Source organism: Capricornis sumatraensis, chromosome 6 (genome assembly GCF_032405125.1).
Source record: "Capricornis sumatraensis isolate serow.1 chromosome 6, serow.2, whole genome shotgun sequence".
NCBI classification, from domain to species: Eukaryota; Metazoa; Chordata; class Mammalia; order Artiodactyla; family Bovidae; genus Capricornis; species Capricornis sumatraensis.
Genome location: NC_091074.1, coordinates 35449038 through 35468004, shown reverse-complemented (window position 1 = coordinate 35468004; position 18967 = coordinate 35449038). Strand labels below are relative to the sequence as shown.

The 18967-nt window shown below is 36.5% G+C and overlaps 1 protein-coding gene across 1 annotated transcript in view; it reads left to right on the top strand.

Moving 5' to 3' along the window:
- Positions 1–18967, top strand: part of LOC138081004 (centlein-like) — a 155295-nt gene that overhangs the window by 114577 nt on the left and 21751 nt on the right. Inside the window, exons 4-5 of the mRNA XM_068973961.1 lie at positions 511–644; positions 1253–1433. Coding sequence (XP_068830062.1) covers positions 511–644; positions 1253–1433 — 315 coding nt within the window. The remainder of the gene's footprint in view (positions 1–510; positions 645–1252; positions 1434–18967) is intronic.

Here is an 18967-nt window from a genome sequence, read left to right as displayed (position 1 = left end):
AAGTATATTCGGTTAAAAATTATGGCAGTTTTAATGTTTTGAATATCTTTCTACACAGCAGGATATTTTGGGTATCAAAACAGACTTACCATTTTTCATTCTTTAAAATTGTTCATGCTTTCACAACTGTTTTTCTAAAAAAATGTTTTAGACAGAAGGTAATTCTTATTTTAGCTACATATGCCTTTTATTTAATTAGAATATTTTGTAAAATTTTGTTTTTTTTTTCCTGTTGCACAACTAAACCCAAAAAGTTGCTTTCTGTATAAGGTTGAATATTTTGTGTCCAGTTTGTATGTGTACTTCATTTTAAACTAGTAACTAGGCACATGTTTGCACATTTTACGTGACAGTATCTGGGCATGTTACAGGAAATGAGAAATTATGATGATGAATGTTATTATGAAAGCTAGTTAATTCTAATATTACCAATCAAAGTCTCAAACTTTTTATATGAAATTATCTTTTCTTAGAAATACCAATTTATCAGTAATTTTGCTTTTTTTCCAGAGAGAATCAGGACTAACACAGGAAATAAATGACCTTGTAAAACGAAAGATTTCAGTAGATGAAGAAAATGCTTTCTTAAGGAAGGAATTCGGTGACTTGCAGAAGAAATTTAAAGATAAAAGTCAAGAAGTTAAGGTGTGTTGACTTGTACATAGTTTTGTACTATTATTTCTTTGAAGTCCTACTTTAAGCTTTGTCAGCCTTTGTGGCACAGAAAGTGACAAGCTTGGAGGAAAAATTGCCTTAGGCCCTGCTGTACCATACAGTTTTCTCACATGAAAAAACTCTGAGAAAGATACTTTAAAGCTCAGACTCTAAGCTTTATAACTTTCCGATAAATAGTTAATGATGGAAATGGAGCTAAGAAAGTAGGAGTGTGAATATGTGGCTTCTTGTAATTAGATTCTGATGGGACTGGCATTATTAATTGATAAAACCCAGGTCTGGGAGGCTATGTCTGTGTGGGTCTCAAAAATAGCTGGGGACAGCATCAAAGGCAGCTTGATCAATTAATGGGCTCTTTGCAAATGTGTACTCATCAAAGCTGTCATCCAGTGAAAAAATATGACCCATCCACCTGCATGAAAAGAGGCCAATGAAAGTATACAGGTGACCTTGGCCATCAAATATAGAAGAAGCTTCTGGGAGGGTAAAATTGCACAGTTTGTATTTGCAGATTATTTCTCAGCTTTTTTTTTTTTGTTTTTTTTTTGTGTATCGGCCCTTGTGGTACTATTCTACGGGACACTAAGGAGTGTGTGCAGAATAAGGAAGAGCAAAACAGGCTGGTTATAAAAAATCTGAAGGAGGAAAATGAGAAATTAAGTACCCACTGCACTGAGTTGCTAAATGAGCTGGAGAAACTGAGGAAGCAGGAAGCACATTGGAGAAAAGAAAAATTTAGCATTGATGCAAAAGTAAAGGTATGGAATGAGAATGGAATCCATGCTGTTATTTTGAATCTAACTTCTTAGGAAGTTTATTACATGTTATTTTCTTTAAATAGCAAGTTATATATTCAAATCCACCAGTGGGGACTAGCATTAATTTATATTCCTTCACATAAGACCCATAGCTTTTTAAAAATTGATGTTGCAAAGCAGGAAACTGACTTCAAATACTTATCTAAAATGTAATCATTAAAAAATAAAGGCTATTGCATTTTGAAATAAAACATGTTTTGAAAAAACACATTTAGAATTATGAATTTTGGCTTTTTAAAATTAGGGCTTAAATTTATAGATATAACTAGAATTCAATGCAGTATAGTTTTCAGATTGTATTTTTCAAGTCCTTTAACAGTACATAAAAAAACATAAAGCAGTTAAAAAATACACGTGTTTTATATGTATTTCTTTGGCTTGAGGGGACCTTATTTGTAGTAAAATATAGAAGATAAAAGGTGCAATCAGTCCTTATTACCTTCTTATATCTTTTCTGATAAATATTTTTCAAAATAATTTTTTGTGGCTTTCTCTTGGTCTTGAGAATGTTTTTGTTCATTTTTTTCCCATTGAATTTCAGTTTTCTTCTTAACCATAGATTTTGTTGAAAAGGCTAACCCCTAAAATTTTGGTTCTAGTAAATATGATAGCCCCTCTATGTGTATGCATGCTTAAGAAGAATTTATAACACATGTGTAAATATACATATATATAGGTATTTAAATATGATACATATCGATATGTTTGTCCAAAGGTTTGTGTGAGTGCATGCTGGGGTGCCTGATTATTTAAGTTAGAAAAGGAAAGATAAGTCTTTCTGAGTGTGTGAATCTGTTCATTGCAGATTACTTTAAGGAAATACATACGTTAAATCTATTAGTGTACAGTCAGGGAATGATTTGAGTTTTTGAGAGAATTGAATTCTGGCAATTAAATTAGCAATGTTAGCAATGTTACTGAATTTTCTTGAACTAATTTTGTATCAGTTTATTCTTCCCTGCAACTTTTAAGCAGTTTATGTGATAAGGTTTCACGGCACTTCCTTGTCTTAATTCATAGCTACATGAGTTTTTTTTTTTTTTCAATTCTCCGAACCAATTGATTTATTTTTATTTCTTTATTTTTAATATAAATTTATTTTAATTAGAGGCTAATTACTTTACAATATTGTATTGGTTTTGTCATATATCAGCATGAATCCAGCACAGGTGTACACATGTTCCCCATCCTGAACCCCCCTCCCTCCTCCCTCCCCATACCATCCCTTTGGGTCATCCCACTGTGCCAGCCCCGAGCATCCTGTAGCATATATTGAACCTGGACTGGCGATTTGTTTCACATATGATATTATACATGTTTCAGTGTCATTCTCCCAGATCATCCCACCCTCACCCTCTCCAACAGAGTCCAAAAGACTGTTCTATACATCTGTGTCTCTTTTGCTGTCTCACATACATGGTTATTGTTACCATCTTTCTAAATTCCATATATATGCATTAGCATACTGTATTGGTGTTTTTCTTTCTGGCTTACTTCACTCTGTATATCATTAGTTCTAATCTACCTCATTAGAACTGATTCAAATGTATTCTTTTTAATGGCTGAGTAACACTCCATTGTGTATATGTACCACAGCTTTCTATTCCATTCGTCTGCTGATGGACATCTAGGTTTCTTCCAAGTCCTGGCTATTATAAACAGTGCTGCGATGAACGTTGGGGTACATGTGTCTCTTTCAATTCTGGTTTCCTCGGTGTGTATGCCCAGCAGTGGGATTGCTGGGTTGAATGGCAGTTCTATTTCCAGTTTTTTAAAGAATCTCCACACTGTTCTCCAGAGTGGCTGTACTAGTTTGCATTCCCACCAACAGTGTAAGAGGGTTCCCTTTTCCCCATCCTATCCAGCATTTATTGATTGCAGACTTTTGGATCGCAGCCATTCTGACTGGTGTGAAATGGTACCCCATTATGGTTTTGATTTGCATTTCTCTAGTAATGAATGATGTCCAGCATCTTTTCATGTGTTAGCCATCTGTACGTCTTCTTTGGAGAAATGTCTGTTTAGTTCTTTGGCCCATTTTTTGATTGGGTCTTTTATTTTCTGGAATTGAGCTGCAGCAGTTGCTTGTGTATTTTTGAGATTAGTTGTTTGTCAGTTGCTTCATTGGCTATTATTTTCTCCCATTCCAATGGCTGTCTTTTTCACTTTGCCTATAGTTTCCTTTGTTGTGCAGTTCAGTTCAGTTCAGTTGCTCAGGTGTGTCCAACTCTTTGGAACCCATGAATCACAGCATGCCAGGCCTCCCTGTCCATCACCAACTCCCGGAGTTCACTCAGACTCATGTCCATCGAGTCAGTGATGCCATCCAGCCATCTCATCCTCTGTCATCCCCTTCTCCTCCTGCCCCGAATCCTTCCCAGCATGAGTCTTTTCCAATGAGTCAACTCTTCGCATGAGGTGGCCAAAGTACTAGAGTTTCAGCTTTAGCATCATTCCTTCCAAAGAAATCCCAGGGCTGATCTCCTTCAGAATGGACTGGTTGGATTTACTTGCAGTCCAAGGGACTCTCAAGAGTCTTCTCCAACACCACAGTTCAAAAGCATCAATTCTTCAGCGCTCAGCCTTCTTCACAGTCCAACTCACAACCATACATGACCATAGAAAAAACCATAGCCTTGACTAGATGGACCTTCGTCAGCACAGTAATGTCTCTGCTTTTGAATATACTATCTAGGTTGGTCGTAACTTTTCTTCCAAGGAGTAAGTGTCTTTTAATTTCATGGCTGCAATCACCATCTGCAGTGATTTTGCAGCCCAAAAAATAAAGTCTGACACTGTGTCCACTGTTTCCCCATCTATTTCCCATGAAGTGATGGGACCGGATGCCATGATCTTCATTTTCTGAATGTTGAGCTTTAAGCCAATTTTTTCACTCTCCTCTTTCACTTTCATCAAGAGGCTTTTTAGTTCCCCTTCACTTTCTGCCATAAGGGTGGTATCATCTGCATATCTGAGGTTATTGATATTTCTCCTGGCAATCTTGATTCCAGCTTGTGTTTCTTCCAGTCCAGCATTTCTCATGATGTACTCTGCATATAAGTTAAATAAGCAGGGTGACAATATACAGCCTTGACGTACTCCTTTTCCTATTTGGAACCAGTCTCTTGACCCATGTCCAGTTCTAACTGTTGCTTCCTGACCTGCATACAGATTTCTCAAGAGGCAGGTCAGGTGGTCTGGTATTCCCATCTCTTTCAGAATTTTCCACAGTTTCTTGTGATCCACACAGTCAAAGGTTTTGGCATAGTCAATAAAGCAGAAATAGATGTTTTTCTGGAACTCTCTTGCTTTTTTCATGATCGAGTGGATGTTGGCAATTTGATCTCTGGTTCCTCTGCCTTTTCTAAAACCAGCTTGAACATCAGGAAGTTCACGGTTCACGTATTGCTGAAGCCTGGCTTGGAGAATTTTGAGCATTACTTTACTAACATGTGAGATGAGTGCAATTGTGCAGTAGTTTGAGCATTCTTTGGCTTTGCCTTTCTTTGGGATTGGAATGAAAACTGACCTTTTCCAGTCCTGTGGCCACTGCTGAGTTTTCCAAATTTGCTGGCATATTGAGTGTACCACTTTCCCAGCATCATCTTTCAGGATTTGAAACAGCTCCACTGGAATTCCATCACCTCCACTAGCTTTGTTCATAATGATACTTTCCAAAGCCCACTTGACTTCACATTCCAGGATGTCTGGCTCTAGATTAGTGATCACATCATCACGATTATCTGGGTCGTGAAGATATTTTTTGTACAGTTCTTCTGTGTATTCTTGTTGTGCAGAAGTTTTTATTTTTAATTAGGTTCCATTTGTTTAATTTTGCTTTTATTTCCAGTATTCTGGGAGGTGGGTCATAGAGAATCCTGCTGTGATTTATGTCAGAGAGTGTTTTGCCTATGTTCTCCTCTAGGAGTTTTTATAGTTTCTGGTCTTACGTTGAGATTGTTAATCCATTTTGAGTTTATTTTTGTGTATGGTGTTAGAAAGTGTTCTAGTTTCGTTCTTTTACAAGTGGTTGAGCAGTTTTCCCAGCACCACTTGTTAAAGAGATTGTCTTTTATCCATTGTATGTTCTTGCCTCTTTGTCAAAGATAAGGTGTCCATAGATGCGTGGATTTATCTCTAGGCTTTCTATTTTGTTCCATTGATCTATTTTTCTGTCTTTGTGCTAGTACCATACTGTCTTGATAACTGTGGCTTTGTAGTAGAGCCTGAAGTCAGGCAGGTTGATTCTTTCAGTTCCATTCTTCTTTCTCAAGATTGCTTTGGCTATTCGAGGTTTTTTGTATATCCATTCACATCTTGAAATTATTTGTTCTAGCTCTGTGAAAAATACCATTGGTAGCTTGATAGGGATTGCATTGAATCTATAGATTGCTTTGGGTAGTATACTCATTTTCACTATATTGATTCTTCCAATCCATGAACACGGTCTATTTCTCCATCTATTTGTGTCCTCTTTGATTTCTTTCACCAGTGTTTTATAGTTTTCGATATATAAGTCTTTAGTTTCTTTAGGTAGATATATTCCTAAGTATTTTATTCTTTTCATTGCAATGGTGAATGGAATTGTTTCCTTAATTTCTCTTTCTGTTTTCACATTAATAGTGTATAGGAATGCAAGGGATTTCTGTGTGTTAGTTTTATATCCTGGAACTTTAGTATATTCATTGATTAATTCTAGTAATTTTCTGGTGGAGTCTTTAGTGTTTTCTATGTATAGAATCATGTCCTCTGCAAACAGTGAGAATTTTACTTCTTCTTTTCCAATCTGGATTCCTTTTATTTCTTTTTCTGCTCTGATTGCTGTGGCCAAAACTTCCAAAACTATGTTGAATAGCAGTGGTGAAAGTGGGCACCCTTGTCTTGTTCCTGACTTTAGGGAAAATGCTTTCGATTTTTCACCATTGAGGATAATGTTTGCTGTGGGTTTGTCATATATAGCTTTTATTATGTTGAGCCGTGTTCCTACTATTCCTGCTTTCTGGAGATTTTTTTTTAGCATAAATGGATGTTGAATTTTGTCAAAGGTTTCTCTGCATCTGTTGAGATAATCATATGGCTTTTATTTTTCAATTTGTTAATGTGGTGAATGACATTGATTGATTTGCGGATATTGAAGAATCCTTGCATCCCTGGGATAAAGCCCACTTGGTCATGGTGTATGATCTTTTTAATGTTGTTGGATTCTGATTGCTAGAATTTTGTTGAGGATTTTTGCATCTATGTTCATCAGTGATATTGGCCTGTAGTTTTCTTTTTTTGTGACATTTTTGTCAGGTTTTGGTATTAGGGTGATGGTGGCCTCATAGAATGAGTTTGGAAGTTTACCTTCCTCTGCAATTTTCTGGAAGAGTTTGAGTATAATAGATGTTAGCCCTTCTCGAAATTTTTGGTAGAATTCAGCTGTGAAGCCGTCTGGACCTGGGCTTTTGTTTGCTGGAATATTTCTGATTACAGTTTCAATTTCTGTGCTTGTGATGGGTCTGTTAAGATTTTCTGTTTCTTCCTGGTTCAGTTTTGGAAAGTTGTACTTTTCTAAGAATTTGTCCATTTCTTCCACGTTGTCCATTTTATTGGCATATAATTGCTGATAGTAGTCTCTTATGGTCCTTTGTGTTTCTGTGTTGTCTGTTGTGATGTCTCCATTTTCATTTCTAATTTTGTTTATTTGATTTTTCTCCCTTTGTTTCTTGATGAGTCTGGCTAATGGTTTGTCAATTTTATTTATCTTCTCAAAGAACCAGCTTTTGGCTTTGTTAATTTTTGCTATGGTCTCTTTTGTTTCTTTTGCATTTATTTCTGCCCTAATTTTTAAGATTTCCTTCCTTCTACTAACCCTGGGGTTCTTCATTTCTTCCTTTTCTAGTTTTTTTACGTGTTGAGTTAGGTTATTTATGTGACTTTTTCTTTTTTCTTGAGGTGTGCCTGTATTGCTATGAACCTTCCCCTTAGCACTGCTTTTACAGTGTCCAAGAGGTTTTGGGTTGTTGTGTTTTCATTTTCATTTGTTTCTATGCATATTTTGATTTCTTTTTTGATTTCTTCTGTGATTTTTTGGTTATTCAGTAGCATGTTGTTCAGCCTCTGTATGTTGGAATTTTTAATAGTTTTTCTCCTGTAATTGAAATCTAATCTTACTGCATTATGGTCAGAAAAGATGCTTGGAGTGATTTCAGATTTTTTGAATTTACCAAGGCTAGAATTTATCCATGGCCCAGGATGTGATCTATCCTGGAGAAGGTTCCGTGTGCACTTGAGAAAAAGGTGAAATCCATTGTTTTGGGGTGAAATGTCCTATATATATCAATTAGGTCTAACTGGTCTATGGTATCATTTAAAGTTTGTATTTCCTTGTTAATTTTCTCTTTAGTTGATGTATCCATAGGTGTGAGTGGGGTATTAAAGTCTCCCACTATTATTGTGTTATTGTAATTTCCCCTTTCATACTTGTTAGCGTTTGTCTTACATATTGTGGTGCTCCTATGTTGGGTGCATATATATGTATAATTGTTATATCGTCTTCTTGGATTGGTCCTTTGATCATTATGTAGTGTCCTTCTTTGTCTCTTTTCACAGCCTTTTTTTTAAAGTCTATTTTATCTGATACGAGTATTGGTACTCCTGCTTTCCTTTGGTCTCTATTTGCGTGGTATATCTTTTTCCAGCCCTTCACTTTCCGTCTGTATGTGTCCCTTATTTTGAGGTGAGTCTCTTGTAGACAACATATATAGGGGTCTTGTTTTTGTATCCATACAGCCAGTCTTTGTCTTTTGGTTGGGGCATTCAATCCATTTACGTTTAAGGTAATTATTGATAAGTATGATCCCGTTGCCATTTACTTTATTGTTTTTGGTTTGAGTTTATATGCCCTTTTTGTGTTTCCTGTCTAGAGAATATCCTTTAGCATTTGTTGGAGAGCTGGTTTGGTGGTGCTGAATTCTCTCAGCTTTTGCTTGTCTGTGAAGCTTTTGATTTCTCCTTCGTATTTGAATGAGATCCTTGCTGGGTACAGTAATCTGGGCTGTAGGTTACTGTCTTTCATCACTTTAAGTATGTCCTGCCATTCCCTCCTGGCCTGAAGGGTTTCTATTGAAAGATCAGCTGTTATCCTTATGGGAATCCCCTTGTGTGTATTTGTTGTCTTTCCCTTGCTGCTTTTAATATTTGTTCTTTGTGTTTGATCTTTGTTAATTTGATTAATATGTGTCTTGGGGTGTTTCACGTTGGGTTTATTCTGTTTGGGACTCTCTGGGTTTCATGGACTTGGGTGATTATTTCCTTCCCCATTTTAGGGAAGTTTTCAACTATTATCTCCTCAAGTATTTTCTCATGGTCTTTCTTTTTGTCTTCTTCTTCTGGGACTGCTATGATTCGAATGTTGGGGCATTTAACATTGTCCCAGAGGTCTCTGAGATTGTCCTCATTTCTTTTAATTCATTTTTCTTTTTTCCTCTCTGATTCATTTATTTCTACTATTCAATCTTCTACTTGACTAATCCTATCTTCTGCCTCCATTATTCTACTATTTCTTCCCTCCGGAGTGTTTTTGATGTCATTTATTGCATTATTCATTGTATATTGACTCTTTTTTATTTCTTCTAGGTCCTTGTTAAACCTTTCTTGCATCTTCTCAATCCTTGTCTCCAGGCTGTTTATGTGTGATTCCATTTTGTTTTCAAGATTTTGGATCATTTTCACTATCATTATTTGGAATTCTTTCTCAGGTTGATTCCCTATCTCTGCCTCTTTTGTTTGGTTTGGTGGGCATTTATCCTGTTCCTTTACCTGCTGGGTATTCCTCTGTCTTTTCATCTTGTTTATATTGCTGTGTTTGGGGTGGCCTTTCTGGAGTTCTCTTTATTGTGAAGTTTCTTCACTGTGGATGGGGTTCTACAGGTGGCTTGTCAAGGTTTCCTGGTTAGGGAAGCTTGTGTTGGTGTATTGGTGGTTGGAGCTGGATTTCTTCTCTCTGGAGTCCAATGAAGTGTCCAGTAATGAGTTATGAGATGTCAGTGGGTTCGGAGTGACTTTGGGAAGCCTGTATATTAAAGCTCAGGGCTATGTTCCTGTGTTGCTGGAGAATTTGCGTGGTATGTCTTGCTCTGGAACTTGTTGGCCCTTGGGTGGTGCTTGGTTTCAGTGTAGGTATGGAGGCGTTTGATGAGCTCCTGTCGATTAATGTTACCTGGAGTCTGGAATTCTCTGGTGTTCTCAGGATTTGGACTTAAGCCTCCTGCTTCTGGTTTTCAGTCTTATTTTTACAGTAGCCTCAAGACTTCTCCATCTATACAGCACCATTGATAAAACATCTAGGTTAAAGATGAAAAGTTTCTCCACAGTGAGGGATACCCAGAGAGGTTCACAGAGTTACATGGAGAAGAGAAGAGGGAGGAGGGAGATACAGGTGACCTGCATAAGATGAGGTGGAATCAAAAGAGGAGAGAGCAAGCTAGCCAGTTTTCACTTCCTTATGTGCGCTCCACAGTCTGGACTGCTCAGAGATATTCACGAAGTTACACAGAGAAGAGAAGAGGGAGGAAGGAGACAGAGGTGGCCAGGAGATAAAGGGGGGAATCAAAAGGAGAGAGACAGATCCAGCCAGTAATCAGTTCTCTAAGTGTTCTCCACCATCTGGAACACATAAAGAGATTCACAGAGTTGGGTAGAGAAGAGAAGGGGCAGGTAGGAGATAGAGGCGACCTGGTCGAGAAAAAGGAGAGTCCAAAAGAGGAGAGAGCAGTAAAGCCAGTAATCTCACTCCCAAGTAAAAATGGGTACTGAAGATTGGGTTCTTAAAGGTACAAAATTGATAACAAATACCAAAAAGCAAAGACTAAAAATCTAGAGTAGAAGTTGGATTTTCAAAAATACAATATGAAAGAAAAAAAAACAGGGTCACAAAAAGTATAATATGTATATGTGTGTATATATATATATGAAGTTTGCTTTAAAAAATAGGGTCTCTTTTTTTTGGAAATTAATAGTAGATTATAAAAATGAAAATTAAAGGAGTAATAGAGAACTTAAAAATAGAAAAAAATTAAAAAAAATTAAAGGATGATAGAAAAAGTAGTAAAAATATATCTAGGACTTTCTCTGGTGTTATTGTGGGCAATGTGGGGTCAGTTCATTTTCAGATAGTTCCTTGATGTGGCTTATATTTTTCGAGATCTGTAGGCCCCTTCCTATGTAGTCGGTACTAACTACAGGGTTTTAATCTATTGCTCTTGTCACTCCCAAGGAGGTTTCCTGTGTTTTAGCTTCTTCTGTTTGCTGGTCTCTTCAGTGTCTAATTTCTGCCCTGACACAAGAGGGCGGTGGTGGAACTTTTTTAGGCTCACTTGTTCAGTCCTGCTGTGAGGAGGGAGGGACGCTGCAAACAAATAACACTGGCATGTGCTCGCAGTGTCTTGGCCACACTGGGTTTGACCTCGCTCATGGCGTGTGTGCTTTCCCTGTCTACACTGCTTAGGCTGTAGGTTGCTTTGCTGGGAACAGTCTGAGGCCGGCCCTGGGTTGTATGCAGCTTCCAGGTCTAAGTCACTCAAGTTCAGGTACTCGGGTACTCCTCAAAGGCGCAGACTCGGTTGGGCCTGTGTTTTGTCCCCTTCCCAGGTCTGAGCAGCTCAGATGACCAGGTGTTTGACGAGTGCAGTCGCTGTGACTTATCGCCTCCCCCATCCCTGCCACTAGGTTTTCTGGTTGTACAACTGGTGCACCTTCTCAGGCGGATGTTCACTGTCCAGAATCCCAAGAAATCTTGGTTAGCAATGAAGCCTGCTTGCAACTTGGTAGATAATGCCTCTCTGGGGCTGCGATTTCCCCCTTCCAGCTCTGGTTGTCCTTGCCTGCCTGTCACCGGGAGGGGATGGGCCGGTCTGCAGCCGGCTAGCTCTGCTTGGTCCTTTGTTCTCTGAGCAGGCCTGGTGGTGTCTTAGGTTAGGGCTTTTTGTGTGGTAGCTATCCCACAGTCTGGTTTGCTGTCCCAAGTTAGTTCCCTCAGCTTGTCCTCAGGGCATTCAGTCCTGGTCCTTACTCTAAGCAATGCAGCCTGCGCCTCCCTGCTCAGCCCCGGCTTGCTAGTGGAGGATGCATGCGTCTGCACTGCTTCTCCACTGAGGGAATTACCTTTGAGCATGTAACCTGTGGGGTTTAATTATTTATTTATTTTTCCTGCTGGTTATGTTGCCCTCATAAGGAAAGTCCTAGATAGCATATTGAAAAGCAGAAACATTACTTTGCCATTACTTTGTGGTTCCAAGGCTCGCCACAGACTTGCCAGTGAGAGTATTTCCTGGTGTTTGGAAACTTCTCTCTTTTTTAAGACTCCATTCCTGGGATGGAAGGGACAATTGCACTCCTCTCACACACTAGTAAAATAATGCTCAAAATTCTCCAAGCCAGGCTTCAGCAATACGTGAACCGTGAACTTCCTGATGTTCAAGCTGGTTTTAGAAAAGGCAGAGGAACCAGAGATCAAATTGCCAACATCCACTCGATCATCGAAAAAGCGAGAGAGTTCCAGAAAAACATCTATTTCTGCTTTATTGACTATGCCAAAGCCTTTGACTGTGTGGATTACAATAAACTGTGGAAAATTCTTCAAGAAATGGAAATACTAGACCACCTGACCTGCCTCTTGAGAAACCTATATGCAGGTCAGGAAGCAACAGTTAGAACTAGACATGGAACAACAGACTGGTTCCAAATAGGAAAAGGAATACGTCAAGGCTGTATATTGTCACCCTGCTTATTTAACTTCCATGCAGAGTACATCATGTGAAACGCTGGGCTGGAAGAAGCACAGGCTGGAATCAAGATTGCCAGGAGAAATATCAATAACCTCAGATATGCAGATGACACCACCCTTATGGCAGAAAGTGAAGAGGAGCTAAAAAGCCTCTTGATGAAAGTGAAAGAGGAGAGCGAAAAAGTTGGCTTAAAGGTCAACATTCAGAAAACGAAGATCATGGCATCTGGTCCCATCACTTCATGGGAAATAGATGGGGAAACAGTGGAAGCAGTGTCAGACTTTATTTTTCTGGTGATTGCAGCCATGAAATTAAAAGACGCTTATTCCTTGGAAGGAAAGTTATGACCAACCTAGATAGCATATTCAAAAGCAGAGACATTACTTTGCCAACAAAGGTCCATCTAGTGAAGGCTATGGTTTTTCCAGTTGTCATGCATGGATGTGAGAGGTGGACTGTTAAGAAAGCTGAGCACCAAAGAATTGATGCTTTTGAACTGTGTTGTTGGAGAAGACTCTTGAGAGTCCCTTGGACTGCAAGGAGATCCAACCAGTCCATTCTAAAGGAGATCAGTCCTGGGTTTTCATTGGAAGGACTGATGGTAAAGCTGAAACTCCAGTACTTTGGCCACCTCATGCGAAGAGTTGACTCATTGGAAAAGACTCTGATGCTGGGAGGGGTTAGGGGCAGGAGGAGAAGAGGACGGCAGAGGATGAGATGGCTGGATGGCATCACTGAGTCGATGGATGTGAGTTTGAGTGAACTCCTATAGTTGGTGATGGACAGGGAGGCCTGGGGTGCTGCAATTCATGGGGTTGCAAAGAGTAGATACGACTGAGCTACTGAACTGAACTGCACTGAACTCATGGGACTGAGATCCGTCCCTACCTCTTTTGCCTCTCTTTTTATCTTTTATATTTTTCCTACCTCCTTTCGAAGACAATGGGCTGCTTTTCTGGGTGCCTGATGTCCTCTGCCAGGATTCAGTTTTTTTGTGGAATTTACTCAGTGTTCAAATGTTCTTTTGATGAATTTGTGGGGAATAAAGTGGTCTCCCCGTCCTATTCCTCTGCTGTCTTAGGACTGTCTCCTAAATGAATTTTTGATGATGATTTTCATTCCCTTTTTTTGCCTTTCAGATAGTCCATTTTGTTATCTACTGTGATTTTTAGTCTTTTTTTCTATTAGAGTGTTTGCATTTTCTTATTAATTTGTAAGCATTCTTTATTCTAGATAGCAGTGCTTTGTTTTACATATATATTGCAAATACCTTCTGTCCCATGAATCTTGAATAATGTAAATTAGACATTCAAAATATGTAAATTTCTATAGTCATTTTTGTTAATTTCTTTTCTAATGTTTTTGTTCTAGTAATCCTATAGTCTTACGTTTCTCATACCCTGAAGTCTTTAGAATTCATATTGGAATATGGTTTTCCACACCGTATATTTAGTAGTTTATTGATTTGTGATGCAGTTTCTCTCACATCTTTAAGCTGCCATGTGTATATGAATTTATTTCTGGACTTCCTATTATTTTCATGTGTTCAGGTATTATAGTTTCATAATTTTACTCATTATTTGCTAGTGTGACCTACTTATTTATTCTTTTTGTAAGTATGAACTCTAATGTACCTCTTCTCTAGTAATATTTAAGGATCATTTTATTAGTTTTACTGAAAAATTCTATTAGAAGGCATATTGGAACATTATCTACTTTATGAATTGATTTGGGGAATAATTGTGATCTACTATTTAAGAATTTGGAATAAGGTTTTATAATTTTCTTAAAATGATGGCTCAGACGGTAAAGTGTCTGCCTGCCATGTGGGAGACCCAGGTTTGATCCCTGGGTTAAGAAGATACCCTTGAGAAGGAAATGGCAACTCACTCTAGTACTCTTGCCTGGAAAATTCCATGGATTGAGAAACCTGGTAGGCTACAATCCATGGGGTTGCAAAGAGTCAGACACGACTTCACTTTCACTTTACTTTTATTATGTTTATTACTAGCTATTCATATTATTGTAAAAATATCGTTTTATACAAAAAAAATTTAAATTATATTTTCATTAACCATTTACGGACATTAGCTGTGTTACTGAATTATGTTGAACTTCTTTTCAACAGTTTTTCCCAAATGTCTTATTAGTTCTAAAAACGTGTATATTTTCTATTTATATAATTACAGTGTCAGGAGGAAAGCTATCTCTTTTTTTTCTTTTGGTATAATTCTCATACCATACATTTAATCCATTTAAAGTGTACAGGCCAATACTTTTAGTTTTTGCAAGGTTTTACAACTATTACCAAAATTACTTTTAGAACATTTTCATCAACTCCAGAAGAAGCCCTATAACTTTTAATAATCATTCCTCATTTATCTTTAGCTTCGCAGCCCAAGATCACCACCTATGGGCTTTCTCACTGTATAGATTTATCTGTTCTAAACATTTCATATTAATGAAATGAATTTTAATGAATTATAAGATCTTTTGTGACTGACTTCCTCCACTTTGAATAATGTTTTCAAAGAGTTTATCCATGTTGTTGTATGTATCAGTACTTTATTATTTTTATAGTTGAATATACTCTATTATATAGATAATCTATATTCTATTTATGTGAATTAGATGGAGGTTTGTACTATAAACATGTGTGTTCAAGACTTTGTATATACATATATTTTTATTTCTCATAGGTGTATTCCAAGGAGTGAGGTATACATACAAGGTCATGTGGTAATTCTGTTTTTAAGCTTCTGAGGAACGGTCAGACAGTTTTCAAAAGCAGCTGTATTATTTTATATTCTGAACAGCGCTGTCTGAGGGTTCTGATTTCTCTTTGTCCTTGGCAACACTAGGGGCTTCCCTGGTGGCTCAGATGGTAAAGTGTCTGCCTGCAATGCGGGAGACCCAGGTTCGATTCCTGGGTCGGGAAGATCCCCTGGAGAAGGAAATGGCAATCCACTCCAGCACTCTTGCCTGGAAAATCTCATGGACGGAGGAGCCTGATAGGTTACAGTTCATGGGGTCGCAGAGTTGGACACGACTGAGCGACTTCACTTCACTTTGGCAACACTTACTGTTGTCTTTTTGATTTTTAGCCATCTTTGTGGATGTGAGTGGCCTCATTGTGATTTTTATTTTCATTTCACTGAAGGTGAATAATTTTGGTCAACTTTTTATGTTATTGGCCATTTGCATATCTCTGAAGAAATGTGTAATTTCTTTTGTGCATATTCTAGATACAAGTCTCTTTTTATTTATATAATTTCAAACTATTTTTTTTTAGTTCTCTGAGTTGTTTCTTACATCCTTAATGGTATTATTTGAACACAAAGTGTAAAACTTTTATATTTAATTTATCTACTTTTTCTTTTGTTGTCCATGCTTTTGGGCATTCTCAGATGCATCTCAGATGTGCATCTGAGAAACCATTGCTTGATCCAAGATCATGAAAATGATCCTTATGTTTTCTTCTAAGAGTTTTATTTCTTACATTTAGTTCTTTAATCCATTTTGAGTTAATTTTTAAATATGATGTTTGATAGGAATCCACTTACATTCTTTTGCATGTGTTATTCAATTGTCCCAGTTCCATTTGATAAAAAAAGGCAATAAAAGGAAATAACACTGAATTTATCCTAGCATATTTATTGAAAATCAATTGACTGTAAATATAAAGGTTTATTTCTGGATCTCAGTTCTGTTTCTTTGATCTGTGCATTTGTCCTTATGCCCATATCACACTATATTGATTATTGTAGATTTGTAATAAATTTTGCAATTAGGATTTGTGTGTCCTCAATATTTAGTCTTCTTTTTCAAGGTTAGCGTTTCTCTATCATTTACATTTCTATTTGAGTTTTAGAATCAGCTTTTCCATTTCTTCTGAAATAAAAGCAAGCTGATATTGTTTTGATAGAGATTCTGTTGAATCAGATCAATGTGGTGAGTGTTACCATCTTAACAGTATTGTAACTCCAATTCATAAATAGGAGATGTTTCATTTATTTAGAACCTACTTTAATTTCTTTCAGTAATGTGTGATAGTTTTCAGATTATAACTTTGCACTTCTTTGGGTACATACATTTAAAATATTTAATTATTTTTTCTGTTATTCTAAATGGAATTGTTTCTTAATTTCCTTTTTCTACAGTTCATTCCTAATGTTATGTATGCAATTAATTTTTGTATATTAGTCTTATATCTTGCAAACTACCTAAACAGATTGTTTCTGTAGGATTTTCTGTGTGTAAGATCATGTCATCTGTAAGTAGAACTCATATTCTTCCTTTCTAATTTGTATTTCTTTTATTTCCTTTTATTGCCTGTCACCCTAGCTAGAATCTCTAGTATGAAGTTAAATGGAAAAAAAGAGAGAGTGGAAATCTATATCTTCTTCCTGATCTCAGGAGGAAAGGATTTGCTCTTAGGTGTGGTATTAGCAATGAGCTTGTTGTTGATATACCTTATCAGTTAAGAAAATTCCCTTCTTTTCCTAGTGTGTTGAATTTTTTTTTTTAATCATAAAATGGTGTTGGGTTAGGCAAATAAATGCTTTTTATGTATCTATTGAAATGGTTAGGTGGTATTTGTCTTTCATTTTATTGGTGTGGCATATTACCTTGTTTTTTGGGTGTTAGACCAACCTTATGCTGCTGGGGTATCTTTTATTTTTATTTGACGTAAGTGTAATATTTTTATCTGACCTTAAGTGATAATGATAGCCTTAAAGAATGAGTTCAGAAGTGTTCCCTCGCTTACATTTTTGGAATAATTTGATCAGAATTAGTATGAAATCTTTTAAAATGTTTGGTAGAATTCACCAGTGAAACCATCTGGTCTGGGAATTTTCTGTTGGGAGATTTTAATAGCTGATTAAGTTCACTTATCATGGGTTGAGATTTTCTATTTATTCTTGAGTCAGTTTAGGTATTTTGTATGTTTCAGAATTTGTCCTTTTCATCTTGGTTATCTAAATTGTTGGACGATTGTTTATAGTATTCTCTAGTCATTTCTTAAATTTCTGTATGGTTAGTAGTACTGTCTTTACAAGTCACTTACATTCTTTCTCTTAATTCTGTTGCTGTATTCAAAAGAGCTTTAGAGTTCGTTGAATATATTGTATGCCTTGAAAAGTATTTCAACAATAATCTTGATTATTTCATTCCTTCCTTCTCCTTTTGGGTCACTCTGCTATACTTTTCTGTTTCCCTAAGCTATAAAGTTGCATTGTTGGTTTTAGATAGGTCACCTTTTTAGTATAGGCATTTACAGCTTTAAGTTTCCTTCTGACCTTTGTTACATCCTGTGAGTTTTGTCATGTTATGTTTTTGTTTTCATTTGTATCTGGATATTTTTGGATTTTCTTGTGGTTTCTCCTTTGATCGATTGTGTCTTCAAGAGTGTATTGTTTAATTTCCATGTGTTTTGAATTTTTCAGTTTTCCTTCTGTTAATTGAGTTTTAGCTCTATCTACTGTGCTCAGAGAAGATGCTTTGTATAGTTTTAATGTTTTTAAATTTATTGAGAGATGTTTTATGACTTGACGTATGGTCTGATATGTTGAATGTTCCATTTGTAGTTAAGAAAAATGTGTATTCTGCTGTTTGGGGGTAGAGTGAACCATATACATCTGTTAAATATACTTGGTTCATAGTGTTTTAAGGGTCTTTTTATCCTTAATGCTCAGCTATCTAGATGTTCTACCATTATTTAAAGTGGACTGTTGAGTTACCCAGCTATTAATATAAAACTCTTTATTCTTTCAGTTGTGTCCTTTGTATAATTTAGGGCTTTGGTTTTGGTGCATGTATGTTTATAGTGGTTACATCTTGATGAATTGACTTGACTCATTGATTAATATATAATGCCCTCTTTGGCCTCTTATAACTGTTTTTGACTTAGTCTTTTTTGTCCAGTATTCTTACATTCATCCTAGTTCTGTTTTGGTTATTATTTTCGTGAAATACTTTTTCTCATTCTTTCATTTTCTTTTTTTGTGTCTTTGGATCTGATAGTCTGTTCTAAAAACATATGGTTGTGTAATATTTTCTTTATTCCACTTCTGACTTTTGGTAGAATTTAATCTGTGTGCACTTAAAGTAGTTACTAGTAAATAAAGATTAACTTCTGCCACTTTATTGCCTGTTTGCTCTATGTCTTCTAGATTTTTTTTCCCCTCATTTTCTGTATTACTGCCTTCCTTTGTGTTCAGTTGATTTTTTTGTAGTGGCACATTTTTATTCCCTTCTCATTTTTGGGTATATGTTCTTTTGATTTTTTTTGTGGTAATCATCAATATTATATTTATCATCCTAAACTTGTAACAATATAATTTGAATTGATACTAACTTATCTTCAGTAACACAGAAAACTCTTTTGCTTTGTTGCTTTTTCCCTCTGTTTCAAGTTATTTTTGTCACCAGTTACATCTCTATAAAATGTGTGCTCTGCAATGTAGATTTATAACTTTTTATTTTTGGCTCTGAAGTTATATACAGAATAAAAATTAGAGCTAAAACCAACTATACAACAATACTGCATTTTATATTTGCCTATGTATTTACCTTTATTGGAGCCTTTATATTTTCAGATGGTTTTGAGTTACCATTTTACATTCTATCTGAGGTATTTCCATTAGCATTTCTTTTTTTTTATTAGCATTTCTTATTAGAGTTCTTAATGAACTCCCTCAGCTT